The 22,781-nt window shown below is 33.4% G+C and overlaps 1 protein-coding gene across 1 annotated transcript in view; it reads left to right on the forward strand.

The window, feature by feature from the left end:
• Window positions 1-22,781, forward strand: part of ADGRV1 (adhesion G protein-coupled receptor V1) — a 671,454-nt gene that overhangs the window by 176,323 nt on the left and 472,350 nt on the right. Inside the window, exons 60-67 of the mRNA XM_051971448.1 lie at window positions 1,706-1,823; window positions 2,856-2,979; window positions 5,114-5,252; window positions 5,391-5,573; window positions 5,868-6,100; window positions 11,458-11,606; window positions 18,786-18,984; window positions 20,025-20,244. Of these exons, the coding sequence (XP_051827408.1) occupies window positions 1,706-1,823; window positions 2,856-2,979; window positions 5,114-5,252; window positions 5,391-5,573; window positions 5,868-6,100; window positions 11,458-11,606; window positions 18,786-18,984; window positions 20,025-20,244 (1,365 nt within the window). The remainder of the gene's footprint in view (window positions 1-1,705; window positions 1,824-2,855; window positions 2,980-5,113; window positions 5,253-5,390; window positions 5,574-5,867; window positions 6,101-11,457; window positions 11,607-18,785; window positions 18,985-20,024; window positions 20,245-22,781) is intronic.

Here is a 22,781-nt window from a genome sequence, read left to right on the forward strand (position 1 = left end):
ACATATCATAGAATCATAAAATAATTGTGTTGCAGGGATTCAGAGATCATCTAATCCAATCTCTATCAAAAGTATACACTCTGTCTTATGTACATATGTAATATAAATCCAGTCATTTGTATTGAGTGGAGGTTATATTGGTTTTATTCTTTTTGAGATTAGGATGTCATGTTACAGAAGCATGTGACTGACATGTTTTACAGAAACTTTCTTGAAAGGACTATGTTCAGTAGTTTTCCAGTAGTAGAAAGCAAAATCATATTACAGATAGCTCTCTTGGTTATATTTTGGGGAATGACTATCACAGTATTATTTCTGGAATATCTTGCATTTTCCTGGTATACTTTATGTGGAACAAAACTCTCTGAAGGAGACAGAGTATCCCCCTCTCCCTAATTAACCATTTTGAGAGCCAACATTCATTTAGGAAGCCAGCTCCATGACCAAAAACATTAATAATTAAATTAATAATAGTTAATAATAAATTAATAAATGAATAGTAATCCTTGAACTTGATGACATATACATTAAAGATTTTGACACAATATTTCTTATCTATGATAAAATGATTAAGAGTAGATTTTTGGTCAGTTTTTGAGATATCTATCATCAGAGAATTATTGATCTCTGAATTCTTGTTTCAAATAGATATACCCTTTTTATCCTTTTTGTTTCAAATAGATATGCCCTTTTTGCCCTTTTGTGTTTTTCTCATCTTCTTTTCTAGACACAAATAGTTGTCCTCAACCATTTAAATATGGTTGAGAAGATCAATCTTCCCAATTTCTGCTTATAAGAAATTTCTTTCCTTTATGGTATATATTATTTAAATTTAAGAATGTTAAATATGGAAATCTACAACAATCTACATTTAAAAGAAATAAAGCATCTCAATATGAATGATTGAATTAATAATTTATTTTCTCAAGTTAAATTATGTTTCTTTTTATTTAAAAAAATTGATCCAAATGCTGCAACCATTTCTACTTGCAAATAAAATCTCTTATTAATAGTATCTTTTAAGTGAAATTTTTCAAACTCTTTCTTATTTATGAAGATTAATCTATTCACTTAATGTTGGTGTGCTTTGAGTTCTTTTTCTGGTACTAGTAATGGTATAAAACCAGTAAATAGTTTATATATTGTGAATACAAGCATATCTTTTCATTCAAGCACTGAATGTTTTACCTATATCCTGGAATCCTCTGTCCCTTCATCGAAGTGAAGCTAACTGCTTTGTGCAAGGGTTAAACCTATGAATTTCATTAGTGCCATATACTGGCCAAGTAGGTATTTTTAAAAGAAGAGTCAGTAAGCTAGCATTTTTAAGGTACAGACTACATCCCAAGTCCTGTACCAAATGCTGGTGATACAAGAAAAGACAAATAACAAACAACATCTTCTCTCAAGGAGCTCCAACCTAATGAAGAACCAAGGGTAGAGGTTCTTTGATGAATGTAGGAGTCTATTATCTTTTTTAGTTTAATTTTTATATTTTTCCCCCAAGAGAGAATTGTCAGGGTTATTTTTGGGGATTTAGTACCTCTCTTTAAAAACAATTTAGGGTTCATAGAAAAATATAAAGGTTTTAAAAAGTTTTGTTGCTAAAATAGGCAAGAATATGATAGTTTTACTGATGACAGATCTTTTGATTGCCTTTGGATTGATTTTGAAAATATTTCCTAATTCTCTTGTTTGATAATAGAATGAGTCTCAGAAGACTATTGTTTTACGTGCACTTCAAGATACTTTTTTGGAAGGTGATAAGAGCTTCATCATTCAGTTGCTATCCCTTAATGATGCAGAGATATCATCAGTAAATGGTAAACAAAAGTCTCCTCTTTTTCTCACTTACAATTTACATCAATGCCCTGAAATTATAATTGTATACTCAATGGTTAACAAATGTACAAAGTCTTAAATTTTGTACATTTCATTCCTTGAAAAATATTCTTTTGTTAATTTGTTGTTTAATGTCATATGAATATAGTTGTAGTTATACACAAAAGTATACTTCTGGCCTCTCCCTCTTTTGTCTATAGGCATACAATCTATGAATTTTTATAGGATAAACAAAACAAAGCTTCAAACACTTCTCTTCTACTCAGTCCTGCTTTTTGCTAAACCGCACATGAATTCTAGGAAGAAGCTTTCAACAGCTTGTCCAGGAAATGCTTCTGAAACTATTCAGTTATGCTTTAAAAGTAATCATAGAAATTGTGGTATGGAGACATGATGATCCATGTTAGACATCTGGAAAGATGATACCTGGCAAGATAGGTACCTGGCTGTGCTCTTTCCATCCTGACATTTACTGTTCCTCTCTACTCTCCTGTCTAAAGCCTTATGACCTTGAGAGTTTTTAGTGATGAAAATGTTGCACTGAAAATTACAGAGCTATCACTGCTTTGTTCATCTTATTGAAAAATATAGTCTCACTCTGTAGGCTTGTTTAAGAATTATATTCTTGTATAGAGTATGTTCAATTAGCCCAGTTTTCTTGGGATTGTACATATGAGATTAGTCATAGCTTGAAATCTATAGATTGTGGATGCTTTTACTTTATTCCTTGACTCTAGACTATGCTTCTTCTTCCAAGGCATCTTATAAATATATGGCACTAGTCATGACTAGTTTGATTCCAAAATGAATCAAATCCATCATCACTTCTAGAAGAACCACTCAGATCACGATACCCCATGATTCATTTTTATATATAAATAATAGTACACAATTTGAAAATTTAATTTTCAGCTGAAAAATTTGAGGCTATATTTCATGGAGTATAATAGGAGTACTGAGGAGACATTGTGTATTCATCCTTCTTAGAGTACTGAAAACTTGTTTTCCCCTAGGTAGAGCAGCAATTGTCCTACAAGGAGAAAAAGGTGCATTTGGAGAGGTTGGGATAGCCCCATCATCCAGGAATGTTTTCATTGGGGAGCCCTCAGCAAAATATAATGGCACTGCTCTAATTAGGTAAGTGCTTTCAGGATTTTCCTCTGCCAGAATCATGTCTACTTGGCTGTTTTTTGGTTGGCTAAATGCCTAGAATGACTAATTCCTTGCTGTCATTTCTGGTTTTTTAGTGACTTGATTTAATGATTGGTCTGTGTTACCTTGATACTATAAAGAATTGTCAGTAATACAGTGTCCCAAAGTTATTTGCTGAATTGACAATGAAAACTTAGCTCTATTTGGGCAACATGATCTAGTGGCAAGGACAGTACCTAGGACTCCCTGTGTTCAAATCCAGACTCTGAAATTAGGAATGTATATTGTGATTTTCTGAAGCAGCAGCATGGTATAGTGGAGAGAAAGTTGACTTCTATTAGGATAGCTTGAGTTCAAGTCCACCTTCTGGCACATGGACTAAATAACCTCAGACAAGTATTTTACCTCTTAGTATTGCAAGCTACTCTCTAAAACTCTAAATTGTGAAATGATTTTGGATACATATAAGTAGGTGGAATCTTCTCACTGGGAGTTCCCTATTTTGATGAAATCACTCTCCAAACAACCAGTCAGCAAACAACAACAACAAAAAAGGTGACCTATATTCATTGATTTCATCTTTTACTTAATTTCTTTATGTAAATAAAGTAAAATAAGTGACCTAGACTTTCTCTTCTCATTTTGTTTCTCTTTTTCCTTTGAAAATATTTTAATCTGTATCTCTTTGATCTTTGAGCCCGTTACAAGATCCAGATCTGTTTCTTTGTTGTCTTTATGTTTTGGTCTGGTCATATTACTTTTTTTAAATTCAAAATCCATCAATGGTTCCCTATTGTCTCATTGCAGTTTTAAATTCAAATATAGATGGGAGTCATTAAATCATATATAAGGATCCTCACGGGCCAAATATTGACTTAGAAAATCTCATGTTAACATTATGTTTATTCTGTTACATTTTCATTTATTTTATAAAGATATTTTCCAATTACATTTTATTCTGATTTGGGTCTCTGGTCTACTGAGTAAATTTTAAACTCCTGATTTGGGTCTCTGGTCCACTGAGTAAATATTAAATTCCTGACACTCCACATCTCTTGGCATTACACATTTCTTATGGTCTGGCATCATATTATTTTTCCAGCCTTCTGTCTAAACTTCCCTCTATGAATTCTCTAATCCATTAAAGTTAGAATAATCATCATTCCTTTCTTTATTTGTTGGGTTTGTTCATTATATTCCTCAAAGTAGATCATTCATGTTTACTTGAATTGAAAATCTTATTTTAGGCTAATTTAAGAGACGTCCTCTTTGTCTTTTTTGCTTTAGCAGTTAGTCTCTTTGAGTTAAGTGCTGGGTTTGCATTTGATCATTGTTTTGCTTGTGGCTGCATGTCCTGCAACCAGATACTATTATAATTCTCATTGGAAAATATGGTCCCAAAATATAGCTCCATGCAACAGTTTTTGTACTAAAAATTTCAGCAATACTAAAAATACTGAAAGTTTCAGAAATTTTACCCTACTTTAAAGTTTTTTTTTAAATTTTAATGATGATATATGAATGTTATGGAATATTATTGTTCTGTAAGAAATAACCAACAGGATGATTTCAGAGAGGCCTGGAGAGACTTACATGAATTGATGCTAAGTGAAATGAGCAGAACCCGGAGATCATTGTACACAGAAACAACAAGACTATATGATGATCAATTATGATGGACATGAGATGATTCAAACCAGTTCCAATTGTTCAGTGATGAAGAGAGCCATCTACACCCAGAGAGAGGAATATGGGAAATGAGTGTGGAACACAACATAGCATTTTTACTCTTTCTGTTATTGTTTGCTTGCATTTTTGTTTTTCTTCTCAGGTTTTTTTCTTTCTTTCTAGATCCATTTTTCTTGTGCAGCAAGATAAATATGCATACATATATTGGATTTAACATATATTTTAACATATTTAACATGTATTGGACTACCTGCCATGTAGAGAAGGGGGTGAGGGGAAAAAGGAAAAAAATTGGAACAGAAGGTTTTGCAAGGGTCAATGTTGAAAAATTACCCATGCATATGTTTTGCAAATACAAAACTATAATAACAAAAAAAAGAAAAGAAAAAAAAATAATAATGAATATACATTTTTGTGTTCTTACCTATAGCCTCGTGCGTGGCCCAGGAACTTTTGGAGAAGTCACAATACACTGGAATATATTTCCTCCTCTGGCAGAAGAATTTGTAGAAACATCAGGAAAATTAACCATGCAAGATGGACAATCTGTGGCCATTGTGGTCATACAGGTATTAACACGTGGCAGCCCAATTGTTCTATTTCATATTTATTTAATATAATCTTAGGGAATTTTGGCCTGACAGATCCTTTCTGAAGATTCTGAAAATTAATTTATGTTTTGTTGTTGTTGTTGATGTTTCTTATAGGCTTTAGATGATAGCATTCCCGAGGAAAAATGTTTTTATGCGTTTCAGCTCACTGGAATAAGTGAGGGAGGAAGATTAAGTGAAGATAGAACAGCTAACATTACAATGGTTGCTAGTGACTTTCCATATGGCTGGTTTATTTTGTCATCTAAGCTCCTCCAAGTTTCAGAAGAAGGACAGAAGGTATAGTACTAGATGTTTCAAATATTAATGGTTGTATCAGATTGGTTATTCACATAGGGAGAGGAATGTTGAGAATAATTGTGAATGTGCAGTGTCCTGTTTATTCCTAGTGATAAATATCCTGTCACATTCATTAACCTTTTAGTTTTCTTTCTAAAAAATTTTACTTTTTTTGACCAACAAATAATTTTGACATGCTCTTGATGATACTTGAAATATTTATCCCAAAGCAGGAAAAGTGAAATTTAATTAGATTCAAAATTGAATTAAAGTCTAAAAAATTTTCTTTCTTAGGTTAATATCACAGTTATTCGTTTGGGTGGATATTTGGGCCAAGTGAAACTCTGGTATGAGACTGTAAGTGGAACAGCAGAAGCAGACTTAGATTTTATTCCTGCAGAAGGGGAAGTTCTCTTTGAACCAAAGGAAAAAGCTAAAAATATCCATATTGAAATTGTTGATGATGACCTTCCTGAAGGTCCCGAGGAATTTTCTCTGGCAATTACAAAAGTAGAACTACAAGGAAGGTAAAGTAAAAAAAAAATCATAAAGCCATAGATAATTTTGTCTAACTGTGGTATGTAGCTTCTTTCAGGTGTTATCCTGTTTTTCTTAAGGAATGTCAGAGCAAAGGTAAAATAAAAATCGTTATTGAGATTAAATATTGTTTTTGCAAAGTTAAAAATATATATTTTGTGGATGTTTGAATTATTACAGTTTATTTTAATTATTGTTTACCAGCAAGCATTTATTTAAATGCTTATTATGTGTCAAACAATGTGTTAATAAGTACTAGAGATAAAAAGAAAGGCAAAAACGCATTCTCTGCTCTCAAGGAACCACATATGCTAGTAGAGAAGACCACATGAAAATAACTGTGCATACAAGATCTCTATATTATAAATTGAAGGTAATTTTAGAGGAAAGATTCTAGCATTGCTTGGGAAAGTCTTGAAAGGGTAATATTTAAGTCTGAGCCTTGAAGGAAGGCAGGAAACCAATAAATGAAGGTGAGTAAGAAAGTATAGTCAAATAGATCTGAAATTTTTATGTGCTGGTGTCTTGTCTGCTGTGTAATTTGAATGTTGTTGTAATTAACTGTAAGGTACAATAAATTCTTCCCAAAGGGTTGGAAAACTCATCCTAGATACATTCTATCATTTATTCTTTTGGAACAAAGTATGCTATAAATACCAAGTAAATATTTAGCTCTGTGGAAGTAAGCAAAGGACCATTTGTCTTCAACGACAAGATACGTAGACATAATTTCTAGGTATCGTAAAGATTATTTGATTAGAATATTAGCATATGAAATAACTTTGCATAATTATTATTAAAACCAAAATAGAAGAATCATTTTTCCTTAATTTTCTCAAAGAATAAATATTTTCACCTATTTTTCTAGTTTTCCTTTTATAGTTTTATAATTGTCACCCTTTTAAAGTTTCAAATATAAACCAATGTATGGTACTTAACACTGTTTTTTTAATATCTGCATATTTCTTAATTTTAAATCTAGAACATACTCTAATAGTCCTTTTGGCTCTTCACCATTTTCTTTCAGTTTTGAGAATTATTAACATGATATGTGATTAGTACATCTATTAATATAGTATCATTCCTAGATTTATTAACATAGAATATTTTCACTAGTGGTTCATCCTAGTTGAATAATTTATCTCTCTGTGTTATACACACAAATATGAATGTATATATATGTGTGTGTGTGTGTGCATGTATGTATATATGTATATGTGTATGTATAATATACATATCACAGAATCACAGAAAATTATTGAGAAGCTACATAGGAACAACACATATCTAAACAGAATCATTCTTTAAAATACCCTAGACAAAAATGAGTTATCTGGTATTTATCTATAGATTTTCAATGAAGGGAAACCTTTTAATTATTGGGGCAATTGATTCTACTTATGAATAACTGTAATTGTCAAAAAATGTATCCTTATGTTGAGTCTTAATGTACCTATTACTACTTTTTAACCATTTTTATTAGTTTGACTCATTACTTCTATTCTTGGCCTATACAGAACAGATGTAAATCCTTTTCCGCATGACAATGAAGGCAGCTAGTATGTTTCCCTTAATTTTTTTTTTTCCTAGACTAAAATGCTCTAGATCCTTCAAGTGACTTTTATATGACGTAGCTTTTAGTCCCCAGTTGGCCTCTTGTTGTGATGTTCCAGTTTTGTCATTGGCTTTCCTAAAATGGGGTACCAAGAATGGAATACAATATTTCAGATATGGCATTAACCAGAACAGAGTATACCAGGAATTGATTTTGTTTGTTATGAACATTATACCACATTACTGTATCTTAATATCACATTACTGTTGACTCTAAATATACAATACATTAAAACTTCAGCATCTTGAGTTATTTTTTAATTGGTACTGTCATCTTCTATCCATCCCTTCTCCATGTTATACTTCAGGATTTGTGCTTCTTTTTTGATAAAAACTTTTTTATTTTTCAAAATACTTGCAAAGATAGTTTTCAACATTCACTCTTAAAAAATCTTGTGTTCCAATTTTTTTTCCCTCTCTTCTTCTCCCCTCCCTAGACAGCAAGTAATCCAATATAAGTTGTGCAGTTCTAAGTTTATTGCCACATTTGTTACATTGTAAAAGAAAAATCAGATCAAAGAGGGAAAAACATGAGATAGAAAATAGACAGATAACAACAATAACAAAATTGGTGAAAATAATATGCAATATTCTATATTCAGTCACCATTGTTCTCTCTCTGATGAAGATGGTTGTTTCTTTTACAAGTCTTTTGGAATTGCCTTGAATCACCTCATTGTTGAAAAGAGCCAAGTTTATCATAGTTGATTCTCACAAAATTTTGTTGTTGCTGTTGTATGGTGTTCTCTTGGTTATACTCACTTCACTTAGCAGAAGTTTATGTTAAGTCTTTCTGGGCTTTTCTGAAGTCATCCTGCTCATCATTTCTTTACTTTTATTTTTTTTTTCAATAAAATAATTTAATAATTATTTATTGTACAATTCCATACAGCTAAAGAAGTATATCCATAAAAACACTTCTGTATGATGAATATGTATATTGTATGATATATAAATGTATGTTCATTATTTCTTTTAGAACAATAATATTTCATAACATTCATAGACCATAACTTATTCAGTCATTCCCCAACTGATGGGCATCTACTCAGTTTCCAGTTCCTTGCCACTATAAAAAGGGGCTGCCACAAACATTTTTGGTACATGTGGGACCCTTTCCCTTCTTTATGAGCTTTTTGGGATACAAACTCAGCAGAGACACTGCTAGATCAAAGAGTAGGCACAATTTTTAGCCCTTTGGGTATATTTTCAACTTCCTCTCCAGAATGTTTGGATCAGTTCACAACTCCAGCAATGAATTAGTGTCCCAGTTTTCCCACATCCCCTCCAACATTTATCATTATCTTTTCTGTTATTTTAACCAGTCTAACAAGTGTGAAGTGGTACCTCAGAGTTGACTTAATTTGCATTTCTTTAATCAATAGTGACTTAGAATATTTTTTCATATGACTAGAAATGGCTTATTTTCTTCATCTGAAATTGTTCATATTCTTTGACCATTTATCAATTGAAGAATGGCTTATATTCTTATAAATTTGAGTCAGTTATCTAAATATTTTAGAAATGAGGTCTTTATTAAAAATGCTAGATATAAATTTTTTAGTCCAGTTTTCTGCTTCTCTTCTAATCTTGGCTGCATTGGGTTTGTTTGTACAAAAACTTTTACATTTAATATAACCAAAATTATTCATTTTGCATTTCTTATTCTTGAGTTGTTCTTTGGCCATAAATTCCTCCCTTCTTCACAGATAAAAAAGGTAGACTAAAAAAAAACACCTTAAAAATCACCTCTCAAGTTTTAAAATGTGTTGTTGTATTCCAAAAATTGACACTGCATTCTAAAAACTATGATGCAAAGTTAAATAGGAAGAGAAGAGAGTTTAGTATTTAAAATTAAGAAAGAGCTTTACATAAATCAGCTTTTCAACAACTCAGAGATATTACAAATATCATATGGCTCCTATCTTCTGCAGGAAGTTTCCCCTCAATTCTAGTGCTTTTCCTTTATTCGTTGATTGTTTCAAATTTATCCTATACATTGTTTGTATCTAGTTCTTTGTATATTGTCTCCCACATGCAATTGTGAGCTCCTCCTTGAAAGTTCATAGAAACTGACATATAATGGGCTCCTAATGGCCAACATTTTCAGTTTTTCTTTTAAATTTCATTACAATTTGTTGCCAACTCATATTTTCAGGCTGATTGCATATACTTCCTCATAATATGTAGACTATGGTAAAATTTTCTGTATATAACATTCCCTTTCCCACTTCCATGCCTTTCACAGGTTGCCTGACATTTGAACTGAAATGATGTCCCTATTCACTTCTGTCTGTTAGATATATTCTCTCCTTTCAGGGATCTTTCCTGAGTCTCCCAAGTGTTAGTGCCTGTCTTCTCAAATATAAATACCATGTTTCCCCAATAATAAGACACTGTCTTACCATTTTTTTTTGGGACAGAAAAACACCAGAGGGCTTATTTTCAGGGAAGGGCTTATTTTAATGAACATTGACAGCAATTTTAATAAACAGGTAAATGTGAACAAAAAAAAGTACTTTTATTCAATAATGATCATGTCATCTTCTTCAACAACATTGTCTTAAGTGTCCATACCCTGAATTCTGTCCTGGATGTCTTGCGCCTCTATTTCCTTTAGAAGAAGTGGACCCAATCTGTCATGTCCAGCAATATAGCTCTCTTTAAGTGAACATGTCTTGTCCAGGTAACCTGCTCGTAGTGCCTTGGCAACACAGCTATCAGTAATTTTATCCCATGACTTCTTCACCCAAGTCACGACTTCTTGCAGACAGGGCTTCACAAAGTTTCCATGCTGATTTCTTTCCATTCTATTTTCAATGTAGTCATTGACTTCCATGCGCAAATGGTCCTTGAATGGCTTGTTTATTGCAATATCAAGGGTGTGGAGATAGGCAGTCATTCCTGCAGGAATCATTACTTGATCTATTCTTCTCTCTGCAAGGAAGTTCTTCATTTCTTTAGCGCGGTGAATGCTGGCTGAGTTCTTCTTTTATCCTCCATCATGCCCTCTGACTTCTTCTTTTATCCTCCATCATGCCCATTTTATCCTCCATCATGCCCCCTCACTCCTGCTTACATACCGGGTTTTTATGTTGTCCTGCCTCAGCTCTCCTCCGCGGCACTGCTCTCAATGGCGCCAGCAAGCAAATCATTGGGGAAGAACAGGATGACGCGTTCACTGCTGCAGATCTGATTGGATGCAGCTCGGAGAGCGGCGTGCATTTCACGGGGGTGGTGGTGGGGGGCGGGGGAGGGGATGGTGCATACGAGGGTACCGTAATGTAGCGTGTAGCACAGGGGATCACCTTCACTACAGTAGCAATCTCAATAGGGCTTATTTTCGGGGGAGGGCTTATTTTAGAGGAATCTTACACAGTAAGGGGAGGGCTTATTTTCGGGATAGGTCTTATTATCGGGGAAACACAGTATGTCTTTGTATTTATGCTGTCCTATCAAAAGTTTGAGAGACTTGAACCCTTTGCAATGTAGGAATGGACCATTCAAAGGGGCAAAATCCTATGATTCATTGTCTCACTTTTCTATTCCTTACATCAAATATGCTTTATTTGGATAAAGTTTCAATTGATTACTGATATACTTATCAGATATTGGATTCTGGGATATTGAGGCAAGCAAATGTTATCAAGTCATTTTAACTAATTCTTATTATTCTATCCCATAATGCTTTTGTTTAATTATTTATTTATTTTTCTTTCTATTACTTCCCAAGAGGGTATGATTTTACTGTTAGAGAAAATGGACTTCAAGTAGATCAACCTCCAGAAATTGGAAACATATCTGCGATTCGAATAATAATAATGAAAAATGACAATGCAGAAGGAATCATTGAATTTGATCCAAGGTATTCTGCTTTCACAGGTAGGCTCATTTATTATTGGCTTTTTGTTTATATCACAATTTTCTGAATATTTATTCATATGAAATGGCCAGTTTCAAATTGGCCACATACATAAAATTTCCAGTGGCCTTGGTAAATGCATAAATATATGTTTTTTTTTAAAGATAGATAAAAGTTCAATTACACAGTTCTTTTTAAGCACCACCTCCCCCCAGGATTCTTCTGGAAGCCAAAGTCTGTCTGTCTGTGTCATTATATATACATAAATGCTATATATTATATGTGTTATATAATATATATGATAAACATATAAACATTATATATATAAAACTTTATCTGTCATACATTTATATATGTATATACATATCTACCTTTCATATATTTATATTTGTGTGTTTAAGTGCATGTGTGTGTGTGTGTGTGTGTATATACACACACACCCACATATACACATAAAAGAGGCAATTAGATAGTGCACTGCATAGAACCTCAGACTTGGAGTCATGAAGATGAGTTCAAAATCTAGCCTCAGACACTTATGATTATAAGTGTTCACATTGATACTTCTTATTTTAAAAAAAAATGAACTGCCAAAGATGAAAGATGAAAGAAACTTACTATGGGAACAGGGAAGATTGGGATTCATATTCAGAGGAAGATACTGAAGTAAAAAAAGCTTCTTCTACCTCAAACAACAACATTAAATGATTCTCTGTCGAGAGAGAATTTATAGACGAACTCAAAAAAGAATTTAAAAATCAAATGAGAGACATTGAAGAAAAACTAAAAAACAAAATAAAAGTCATCTAAGAAAAACATGAAGATATTGAAAAAAAAGTTATCCAATTAGAAAAGGAGATTCAGAGTCTTAAAAATGAAAATAACTCTTTAAAAATTAGAATTGGACAAGGCAAAGCCAGTGAAATGATGAGACCAAGAAATAACAAAAGAGAATGTAAAGAATGAAAAGATAGAACAGAATGTGAAACAGAATGTTTTATGAGAAAAACAAGAGATGTGGAGAACTTATCAGGAAGAGAAAATATAAGAATAATTGGACTACCTGAAAGCTGTGACCAAGAAAAGAATCTTGACACAAGAAAGCAAGAAATAATCCAAGAAAATTGTCCTGGAGTGATAGAACATGAGGGGAAAGTAGAAATAGAAAAAAAATCCACTGATCACGAGCTCAAATAAATGGAATATTTTTGCCAAATTTTGGAACCCCAAGATCAAAGAGAAAATTTTGCAAGAAACAAGAAAAAAAATTCAAATATGTTGGAGCTACAATTAGAATTATATAGGAAATAGCATCAGCCATAATAAAAGACCACAGGTTCTGGACTCAGAGGTTCTGCAATCAAAAGAACAAGGCCTGCAGCCAAAAACATCGTATCTAGCAAAATTATCCATAATATTGAATTAAAAAAAAGGACATTCAACAAACTTGCAGATTTTCAATACTTTCTTTCAACAAAACTCAAACTCAGTAGAAAATTTAACATATAAGAGTCAATATCAAAGTTCAATTTCAAGAAACTTAACATGGACAAATTGTTTGTGATTCAGCAGTTGGGTAGCTGAAAAAAAATTGAAGCAGAGTTAAGATAAAAATAGTAATTATGTTATGAAGTACTGAGAAAGAATAGATAGAGGTATTAGAGGGGAAAGAAGGGTTAGTAGTTCTGAAAACCTATTCACATAGGGAATGAGTTAAATAGACAGCACTATATAGATACCATGAAGGTTATAACATCCTTCAAAATCTATAAAGAAATAATAGAGGAAAGATAGGCAGAGGGGGAAGGAAAGGGTGAGGGAAGAAGACAAGGGAGGGATTCCTGAGTTGGAGAAAGTTAAGTAATAACAAGTCAAGTTAAGGAACAGAATTAAAGCAAAGATTTAGCAGGGATAGGAAAGAGGTGTGTGTGTGTGTGTGTGTGTGTATATGTACATATCTTTATACATATATATGTATGTATAATATAACCTTGCTTAACTGTAGCCTGCTGGAGAATGATGGAGGGGATGAAAGGGAGAAAAAAGAATAAAGTAAAAAAATGTATGTAGAAGAGAAGTAAAGAACAACCTACAAGGAAATAAAGTAAAGATGAATACACATAAGTATAATTTCTTCTACCATTATAATTCTTTCTTGAACTGGTAATCTATTGTTATATATTTTGAATCCTCCCTGATGTTCTGCTAGGCACATGACAGTGTTTTGTTATGTTTTATTTTGTTTTGTTTTCCTTTTCGGATTTTCTTTTTATATTTTTTTAATAAAGTAAATTTAAAAAATAAATGGAAGAATTTCAACATGAAAGAGGGGAAGAATCAATTTCATAGATGAACACTAGTTCGAACAAAAAAGCAAAAAGACTAGAGAGGAAGAAATAAGAACAGGGAAGAACATTCATTTTGACAGGATGCCTGAATACATAGTGTCTTAGATATAGCACTTACTAAATCAACATTTGTTGAATTGAGTGGAGTTGAATTTCATAAAGGGAGAATGTGAGCGAATGCTACAATTATAGGTTCAAATCAGACTGTGGAGGCCAACAATTGCGTGAAGGTTTTATGCTTGTAGTCAGTGATTATAGGGAATGGAGGACTTGATCACAGTAATTAGGAAGAGTACATAAGTTTAAAGAATTGAAGAGAAGAGAGTCTATAGAAAGGAAAACCAGCTAGGAGGTTTTTATAGTTGTCCAAGTGAAAAAGTAATAAAGGCCTGAAGTAGGGAGGTAGCTATGAGAATAGAAATGGGGAAAGTTAAGGGGAGTTTGAGAGGTAAAATCATTAAGATTTTGAAACTGATTTTCTGCTAAAGAATGAGGGAATAAGAACACCAAAACATTGTTTTTATATCTAGGTTGGGCAAATATGGCAAAAATATTAAAAGAAAGAAAGAAATAAGGGAAGTAGTATGCCTTTGTAGGATGATGTTACATTCAGTTTGAGATGTAGTAAGTTTTAGTTGCCAGTGGGACATCCTTCTATAAGTAATTATTTCAGAATAAGGCACTTTACTTTTAGGGAGTGACTGGTACCATATCTATTTGTAAATCATTTGTTTAAAGGTGAGAACTGAAAAAAGTTGACGAGATTCCAAAGAGGTAGCAAGTATAGATAAAAACATTTGGCCTTCAATGATACTCAAAGTTAGACAACAATAGATAACTTATAAAGCAGAAAAAAGATAATGACAAGGGATGATCACTTGAGCATCCACTAAGAGAGAACAATGTTACAGAAGCTAAAGGAAGAGAAAACATTTTGAAGAAAGGGTGGTCAGCAAAACCAAAAACTATTGTGAGTTCAAGTATGATGAGAACTAGAAAAAAATCAGTGGGCTTTTGTTAAGAAGTGTACCTTGGAGATACTTTCATGTACCTATTTGGTTGATGAATAACACTTTCTTAACTGAAAATTGGGTCTTTAAACTTCAAAGAATCCCAATATTTTAATTCTCTTAAAAAGTAATCTTTCTGAAGCTTTTTACATGCTTTTTTACTTTCGTGCCAAGTATATTATATATAATATTGTCCTTTCTTGATGATTAATCATTATGATCCATTATTATACAATGCTAAAATAAAGCTCATATGCTTGGGACTTTGATATTAATCGCTACTAACCTTAGGAAATAGTATTTTCTCAAGGCTATCATATCAGATTGCTTTGGATTATCTCTTTTCCATGAAAACAGAATGTAGAGTTTCAGCTATATCATTTCCTGGGCAATATCATGTGATTTTTTTTTTTTGTTGGGTAAATTCAGTATTTCTTTAAAACTATTTTGGCCATATCCCTAAAAATTATCTTAGCTATGTAAGGAAAGAGTTATTGATAGCAGATTGGCTATCAGAGAATGAATTTTGAAGCCATCAGTATACATAAAATGGGTAAAAATATAGGTTAAAACTGTATGACTATTTTAGGATATTCTGTATAAAATGGCACCCTAGTAAGCTCCCCCTTTTCTGCTTCCTTCATGGTGGCTGCATGGTATGAAAAAGATGGCAAAGGTATAAGAACTACAATTTTGCTTATAAATATAAATTTAACCTTAAGTGAATATATTATAAATGAATTATTCTTCTCCAGTGACTAAAGTGTTACCACTGGAAGTCACCAAAACCACATCCACATTGACCTTAGCAACCTAATGAAACCATAAGCCAAAAAGAAATTATAGCTATATGAAAGCATAACTCATAGAGTTATTAGAGTCTTTAGAGAGATGACTAAATGAGTTGATGGAATCAGTTTCATTGTGTGCCCAAGCAACAATGCCATGAGCCACATTATCATGATGTAATCTTTATGATGACCACAAGGAAACAAGCTATTATGAAACCAACCTTCAATTCCTATACCAACATTAGTTGCAGAGGATGACCAGACTGAATAAATAGAAAAATTCCCTAAAGAACTCCCAAAATTTTCCAAACAATGTATGTTTTGATGTTTGCTGACTTTCAAATAAAGATGGGTATAGGAGAAGATGGCAAAAAATATTTGTCACTTAATTATTTTCAGTTATTTCCAATTCTTCATGATTCCTTTTGGGTTTTGGATTGGTTTTTTGGTTATTCTTTGGGATTTTTGGGGAGCTTAGATTCTGGCATGGTTTTCCATTTTCTTCTCCAGTTTCTTTTACAAATGAGGAAACAGGCAAATAGGATGAAGTGACTTGCTCAGAGTCACAACTATAAGTGTCTAAGACTGGATTTGAATTCATATCTTCCTGACTGATAAAAGATATTCTGATATGTGTGATAAAAAGGATAGCATTGCAAAAACAACAACAAATAAATCCTATCTCAGTCAATATAAAAGAAACAAGTGATTAATAGTTTGTGAGTCATTTCAGAATAAACTGTGAATATGTAGAAAAATTATTGACCAGGTAGTACAAAGGTCAAAATCAAAACCAAAATAGAAAAAAGGATAAATATTTGAACTCTGCATGAAACTAAAATATTTAAATTAAGACAAAACACTCAACCCAACTTACTTAAAATGTTGACTCTGTAAAATATACTATGGGTTGAAATAAGATTATTTCTTCATTATCACCATTTCTTAGGAAAATGTAACTGACCCAAAATAGAGTCCAGAAATCCTTAACTTTCAAGTACTTTAAGTCTTGGTCAAGTAGAAAAATACTTTAGGCAAAGGAAAATTCTAATTTAAAATAAAAATTCATTTGTAAAGATTGATTTAAAAAGATGACTGAGGGGCAGCTAGTGGCAAAGTGGATAGAGCACTAGCTCTGAAGTTAGGAGAAACCAAGTTCAAATCTCTGTCTCAGACACTTAATACTTCCTAGCTGTGTGACCCCGGGCAAGTCACTTAACCCCAATTACCTCAGCCAAAAAAAAAAAATGACTGAAGATAATGAATGATAGAACCTCAGAAAACAGTGAAATGCTATGGAGGACCAAAGGGACATGAAGAAGATTTGGCATACAACCCAAACCCTTCAAACAACCCTTGTAGAAACTGAGAGACAAAAATAGAGATGATTTGCTAGCATTTCTGTTCTATAAATTCTCATAATGAAGGCAACAGAACCACTCGCTCGGATTACTGTATTGCAGTATGTAGCATCTTAGGTGAAAGTTTCCCAGTATAGGTCATCATCATCTCTGAAATTTATAATCTTAGACAACTGTCTAGAGCCATATGGGAGACCACTTGACTTATCCAGAATCACACTGAAAGGATTTGAACCCAAGCCTTCTTAAGTTTTAAAGCCAACTTTTTATCCACTAAACCATGTGCCACCTCTATAGGATGATGCTATAAGGGTACAGATGATGAACACTATGATCTCAGGAGCCTCAAACTTGTAGAAGACTGAGAAGGCAATAGAAAGATGTATAGTGTGTATAAATAAATAGGCATAGTATGTTACTAATGCTGAGCTGTAGGTGAGAAGTCCCATAAAGTGTATCAGTTGCATTATGGACCAGTGAAAGTCAGATAGCAAGACTGTGGGCTAACAGATGAAAGGTCCAGGGTGGAGCCTAGACAGTATAAGAGAGAAGGTATAGATAGACTGTGATCTGTGTCCAGGGAAAGGTATTTAAATTAAGGTCATAGACCCATTGATATTGTTTTAAATTCAAACACAACAAAAGCCTTTTCCATGTTGGAGTTCTCCCATACTTTCTCTATCTTCTTTCTAGCTTTAATCTTGGATAGTTGCTTAGAATATTGAGCAGTTAAGTGACTTGTCCAGGGTCACACAACTAGTGTGTGTTAGAAATGTGACTTTAAATCCAGAGAGTTGTCTCTGTCCATGATGAAAGACTGCCTCTCATTTATTTTCTTACTGACAATAAAATAACAATCTTCATTGGCTTCACTTCATATTGATTTTTGGAAACATTCAAAGCAATATTTCATTTCTTCATTAGTAATCATTTTAGTGAGAATAATTGTAATATTAGTATATTAAATAAGCCCTGAAGCCAAGATTGACATGGGTTCAATTCCTGATTATGTAATTATGATTATGTTTGTATGAGTCTGGCAAGTCACTTTCTTTCTTATTGATCTAAACAACTCTCTAAGATTGTACATTTTATAGTAAGTACTTAGCTCTCCATATACATGAAATCACAGGGTAGAATAAACCAAACCAAAACAAAAATAATCCCAAATCCTAAACAATCACTTCAGGATACTGTGGTTCACTTGTATTAGCTTATGGAAGGCAGTAGTAATATTGTGGGTAAAGCATTCTCACAGGAGCTAGAGAAGTAGACTTCAAATATTGCTTTCTCAGATCAGTCATATAATCTCTTTAGACCTTAAATTTCCTCATCTGTAAAATGAAGTAACTAAATGGTCTTTCTAAATATGACTTTTTTTGGATATTTTATGGGAAAGCCATATCAAGCAATTACTGCTACACACTATTTCAGTCAGGTTATAGTTTTTCAACTAAAAATATAAATGGTATATGACTTCTATTCTTATTCAAATTAATAATGACAAAGTACTGGATAACTGAAGTTTAAGGTAAATTCTGTTACATATAGTTAAATTAAAATAATTTAAAACTTCAGTTAATTATTCCTCTTCCCCTTCCTTAATTGCAAAAAAGAAAAAAAAATCATATCATTTTGGAGGGCTTCTGATAAAGCATACTTGCTACTAACTTTAAATTATTGTTATAGTGGAAGAGGACATTGGGATGATCATGATTCCAGTAGTGAGACTGCATGGAACATACAGCAATGTGACAGCTGAATTTATTTCCCAAAGCTTTTCTGCGCTTCTTGGTGTGGATTACAATGTTCATGGTAACTCAGTCATCTTCAGCCATGGACAGAACCTAAGTTTTATAAATGTCTCTATCATAGATGACGATGAAAGGTAATAAAGTTGATTTCATTCGTTAGATGATGAAATGTTTAATCAGTAATATGTAAGAATCCTGTGTCATGTTTAGCATAGAAACTCACTGAATTTTAGAACTGAAAAAGTTGTTAGTGGCCATCTTATCCAAATAATATCTGACAAGAATGCCCTTCACAAAATATCAAGTTACTAGAAATCATTTATTAAGTGACTACTATGTGTTACCCACTGTGCTAAACACTGGGGATAGAAAGAATCCCTGCTCTCAAGAATCTCACAATGGCGTGGAGGAGATATGTGAATGGCACTGTACAAAACAAGGTCTATATGAAACAAATTGTAAATAATCGATGAAGGGAAGGTGTTTGCCTTAAGTGAGATCCAGATAGGCTTCTTGCAAGAGCCTTTGTTTAAAAGCTTAAAATGAGCAAGAACCTAGTACCTCTTGAAGCAGTCCATTTCACTCCCGGAGAGCTCTAATTATTTAAGGCTAAATTTTGTCTTTGTACTTCTAACCCTCCTTTTTGATGATAGCTATCATATCTCCCCCCCACCCCAACTACTTAATCAGAAAGGAATGTTTGTCAAATGGGCCCATATTTTAAAACAAAATTGTCAAAAACCACATTCACTGACTGAGAAACAATTTGCTACATGCTGGTAAAATGAAAATGTCACTTAAAATGAGTTGGAAAATATGCAATAGGAGTTGCATGTATCACTTTCCTAGAATTAGAGGAAATTACTATGTGTGTGTGCTTTTTTTTCTTTCAGACTTTTAGAAGTCTGATCAGAATATGGAAACAACCCTTCCAATTCACTGTCTTAATGCACCAAGCAATTAAAACAGGGGAGGAAAACGCTAATAATGATTCCTAGGCATTAATGTTGATGTTGATAACTCTTGCTTTTAGATGAGCACCCTCTTTTTACTACTTGGTGTGTGTGCTGTGCATTGAATATGTATGACCAATTTGGAAAATGACTAGTTATTTGGATTTTAGCAGCATTTTAATATGTTTAGACTCAGAGAATTGCTCCTTCTTGCCATACAGTGAATTTGAGGAGCAGTTTGAAATCCTGCTGATGGGAACGACTGGAGGAGCAGTGCTTGGGCGCCACCTAGTGAGCCGAATCACTATTGCTCAGAGCGATGCACCCTATGGACTTGTGCGATTTCTCAACCAAAGCCAAATTACTGTTGCTAACCCCAATTCCACCCTGAGTTTGTCCTTGGTGCTGCAGAGAACTGGAGGACTCTTAGGAGAGATTAAGGTAGAGTTTTCCTTTCTAAAACTGGGATCTGGCGGCGGGAGAGAGAAAAAGGGCCCATGTGGAGATTCTTACTTGTTAACGTGACTTAAAAGCTTAAATTTTAGAGTGCTTTGACAGCTCTGTGCAGGTTATAATGAAGTCAAGGATTATTTCCCATAAACAGCCCTTGGTAGGCTAAATTCACTTTATATTATGTTTCCTTAAAGATATTCAGAAGGAAGGACAATTTGGTTGTCTTATAGAATAAGTTCAAAGGTGAGAAATGTGCAGACAATACTCCTGCCCAGCTTGGTAGATTATTAAAAGTTGTGCTATATGAAGTATATTTGTGGTGTGTTTTGATGTTGTTTTCCATTTCTTGCCCTTTAATTACCTAATAAACAATATATTTATGTTTTTTGAATCAAATGTGATTTTATTGGAATAGAGAACTCTTGGTGTCTAAAGGGAGAAACAATATACAAACAAGCTATGTAAAAGATATATTGGAGATAATCAACAAATGAAAGGCAGTGCTAGTTGATGGGGACAGAAAAACTTCTAATGGAGGGAGGGAAGGAAGCCAGAAAATGGGACTGAGAAGGGAGGGCGTGCATGGGGAACATCCAGAGAAAATGTTCACTTTCTGGAGATAACATGTCTTGTTTCAGAAACCACAGGAGGCTATAGTTTTTGGATCATAGTTATGCAGAAGGGAGTAAGGTATAAGAAGACTAGAAAGAGACTAGGCTGGTAAGGATAGGATTTTGTATTTAATTAAGAAGTATTAGGGAGTACTGAGATTTAGTGAATGGGGATGATGTAGTCAGACCTGAAGCTTTGGGAAAATAAATTCAAGCTGAATGGAGGATGGACTAGAGTGGAAAGAAATTTGAGGCAATTTCAATTATATGGCATGAGGTAATGAGGACCCGCTCCAGGTGATTCCAGTCTCAGAAGAGAGAAGGAATGTAAATGTGAGATGTTACAAAGGTAAAAAACAAAGGACTTAACCACTAGCATATGAGGGGGTGAGAGAAAAGATTCAAAACTGAGATATTGAGTCTGGATGACTGGAAGAATGGTGGTACTTCTGACAGTAGGGAAGTCAGAAAGAATGGAAGGTTTGGGACAGAAGAATGAGGGGACATGCTAAGTCTAAGGTGTCAGTAAGACCTCCAGCTTAAGATGTCCTGTAGGCAGTTAGGGATTCAGGATTTGAATTCAGGAAAAAGTTTAAACTGGATAAATAAATGTGAGAATCATCTGCATAGAGTTGATAATTAAATCCATGGCAAAAGCTGAGATCACAAGTAAAATAGTATAGTTGGAGAAGAGAGCCCAGGATATAGTTTTGGAATATATTTACAATTAATGTACATGACCTAGATGAAAATCCAGCAAAGGAAAACAGAGATCATACATGTGGGAGGAGAAGCAGGAGAAAAAAATTTTTCACATAAACCTTGAGAGAAGTATCATAATGATTGTACTAGTAATAGTGTTAACAGCATTGGACTTGTAATTCAAATAATCTGGGCTCAACTCTAACCTCAGACCCTTATTACCTGTATAATCCTAGACAATCCACTTAACCCCACTCAATCTCAATTCCCCTATCTGTAAAATGGATATAATAATAGCACCTACCTTCAGGTTGTTTGTAAGAATAAAATTTGCACACCTTATATACAAGTTCTAGCTATTGTTATAGTATTTAGATTATCAGTGAGAAAAGAATGATCGACAGTGTCAAAAGCTACAAAAAATTTGTTTTAAAGGTTGAGAATTGAGAAAAAATTCATTAAATTTGTAAATAAAAGTTCATTAGTAACTTTGGAGAAAGCTGTTTCAGTTTGAATGGAAACAAATTCCAGAGTTCAGGGGGAAAAAAGGGAGAAGCAAGGAAGTAGAAGTACTTATTGTAGACAACCTTCTCAACAAGTAAAGCCATGAAAGGAGAAATAGATGGAGGATGATAGCTGCTGAGGATGAACAGATTAAGTGAGGGTTTTGTAAAAATGGAAGTGATAAAGGTATGTTTGAAAATAGTAGGGAAGCAGCTGGTAAACAGGGACAGATTAAAAATTGATAGGATATTAGGGATGATAAAGGAGACGGCTCAGAAAACTAGAGAATGGCATCATTTGTACATGTCAATTGTTTGCTATGGCAAGAAGTAGGTCACCTTTCTTCATAGGAGGTAAATAAAGGAGGAGATAATGATGAAAGGCTTCTGAAATAAGTTGAGAAAAAGAGATGAAGGCACTCTCAGTGAATAAACTTGATTTTTTTAGAGAAATATAAGATCATCAGCTGCGAATGTTGGTGTAGAGGGAACCATGAGAGGTTTGAGGAAGGATGAAAATATTTGGAAAAGTCACTATGATGAATATGAGAGATATAAAAGGATTGCCTTTCTCTATTGAGGACCAAGTTGAATTTATAATTTTTGTATTTGACTTTGTCCAATTTCATTACTTTGCCCAGTTTGCTCATCTCCATGTGAATAGGGATGAAGGCTTTGGATGTTGGGTATAATTAAAAGCTGATGCTTG

Source organism: Antechinus flavipes, chromosome 1, assembly GCF_016432865.1.
Source record: "Antechinus flavipes isolate AdamAnt ecotype Samford, QLD, Australia chromosome 1, AdamAnt_v2, whole genome shotgun sequence".
Taxonomy (NCBI): Eukaryota; Metazoa; Chordata; class Mammalia; order Dasyuromorphia; family Dasyuridae; genus Antechinus; species Antechinus flavipes.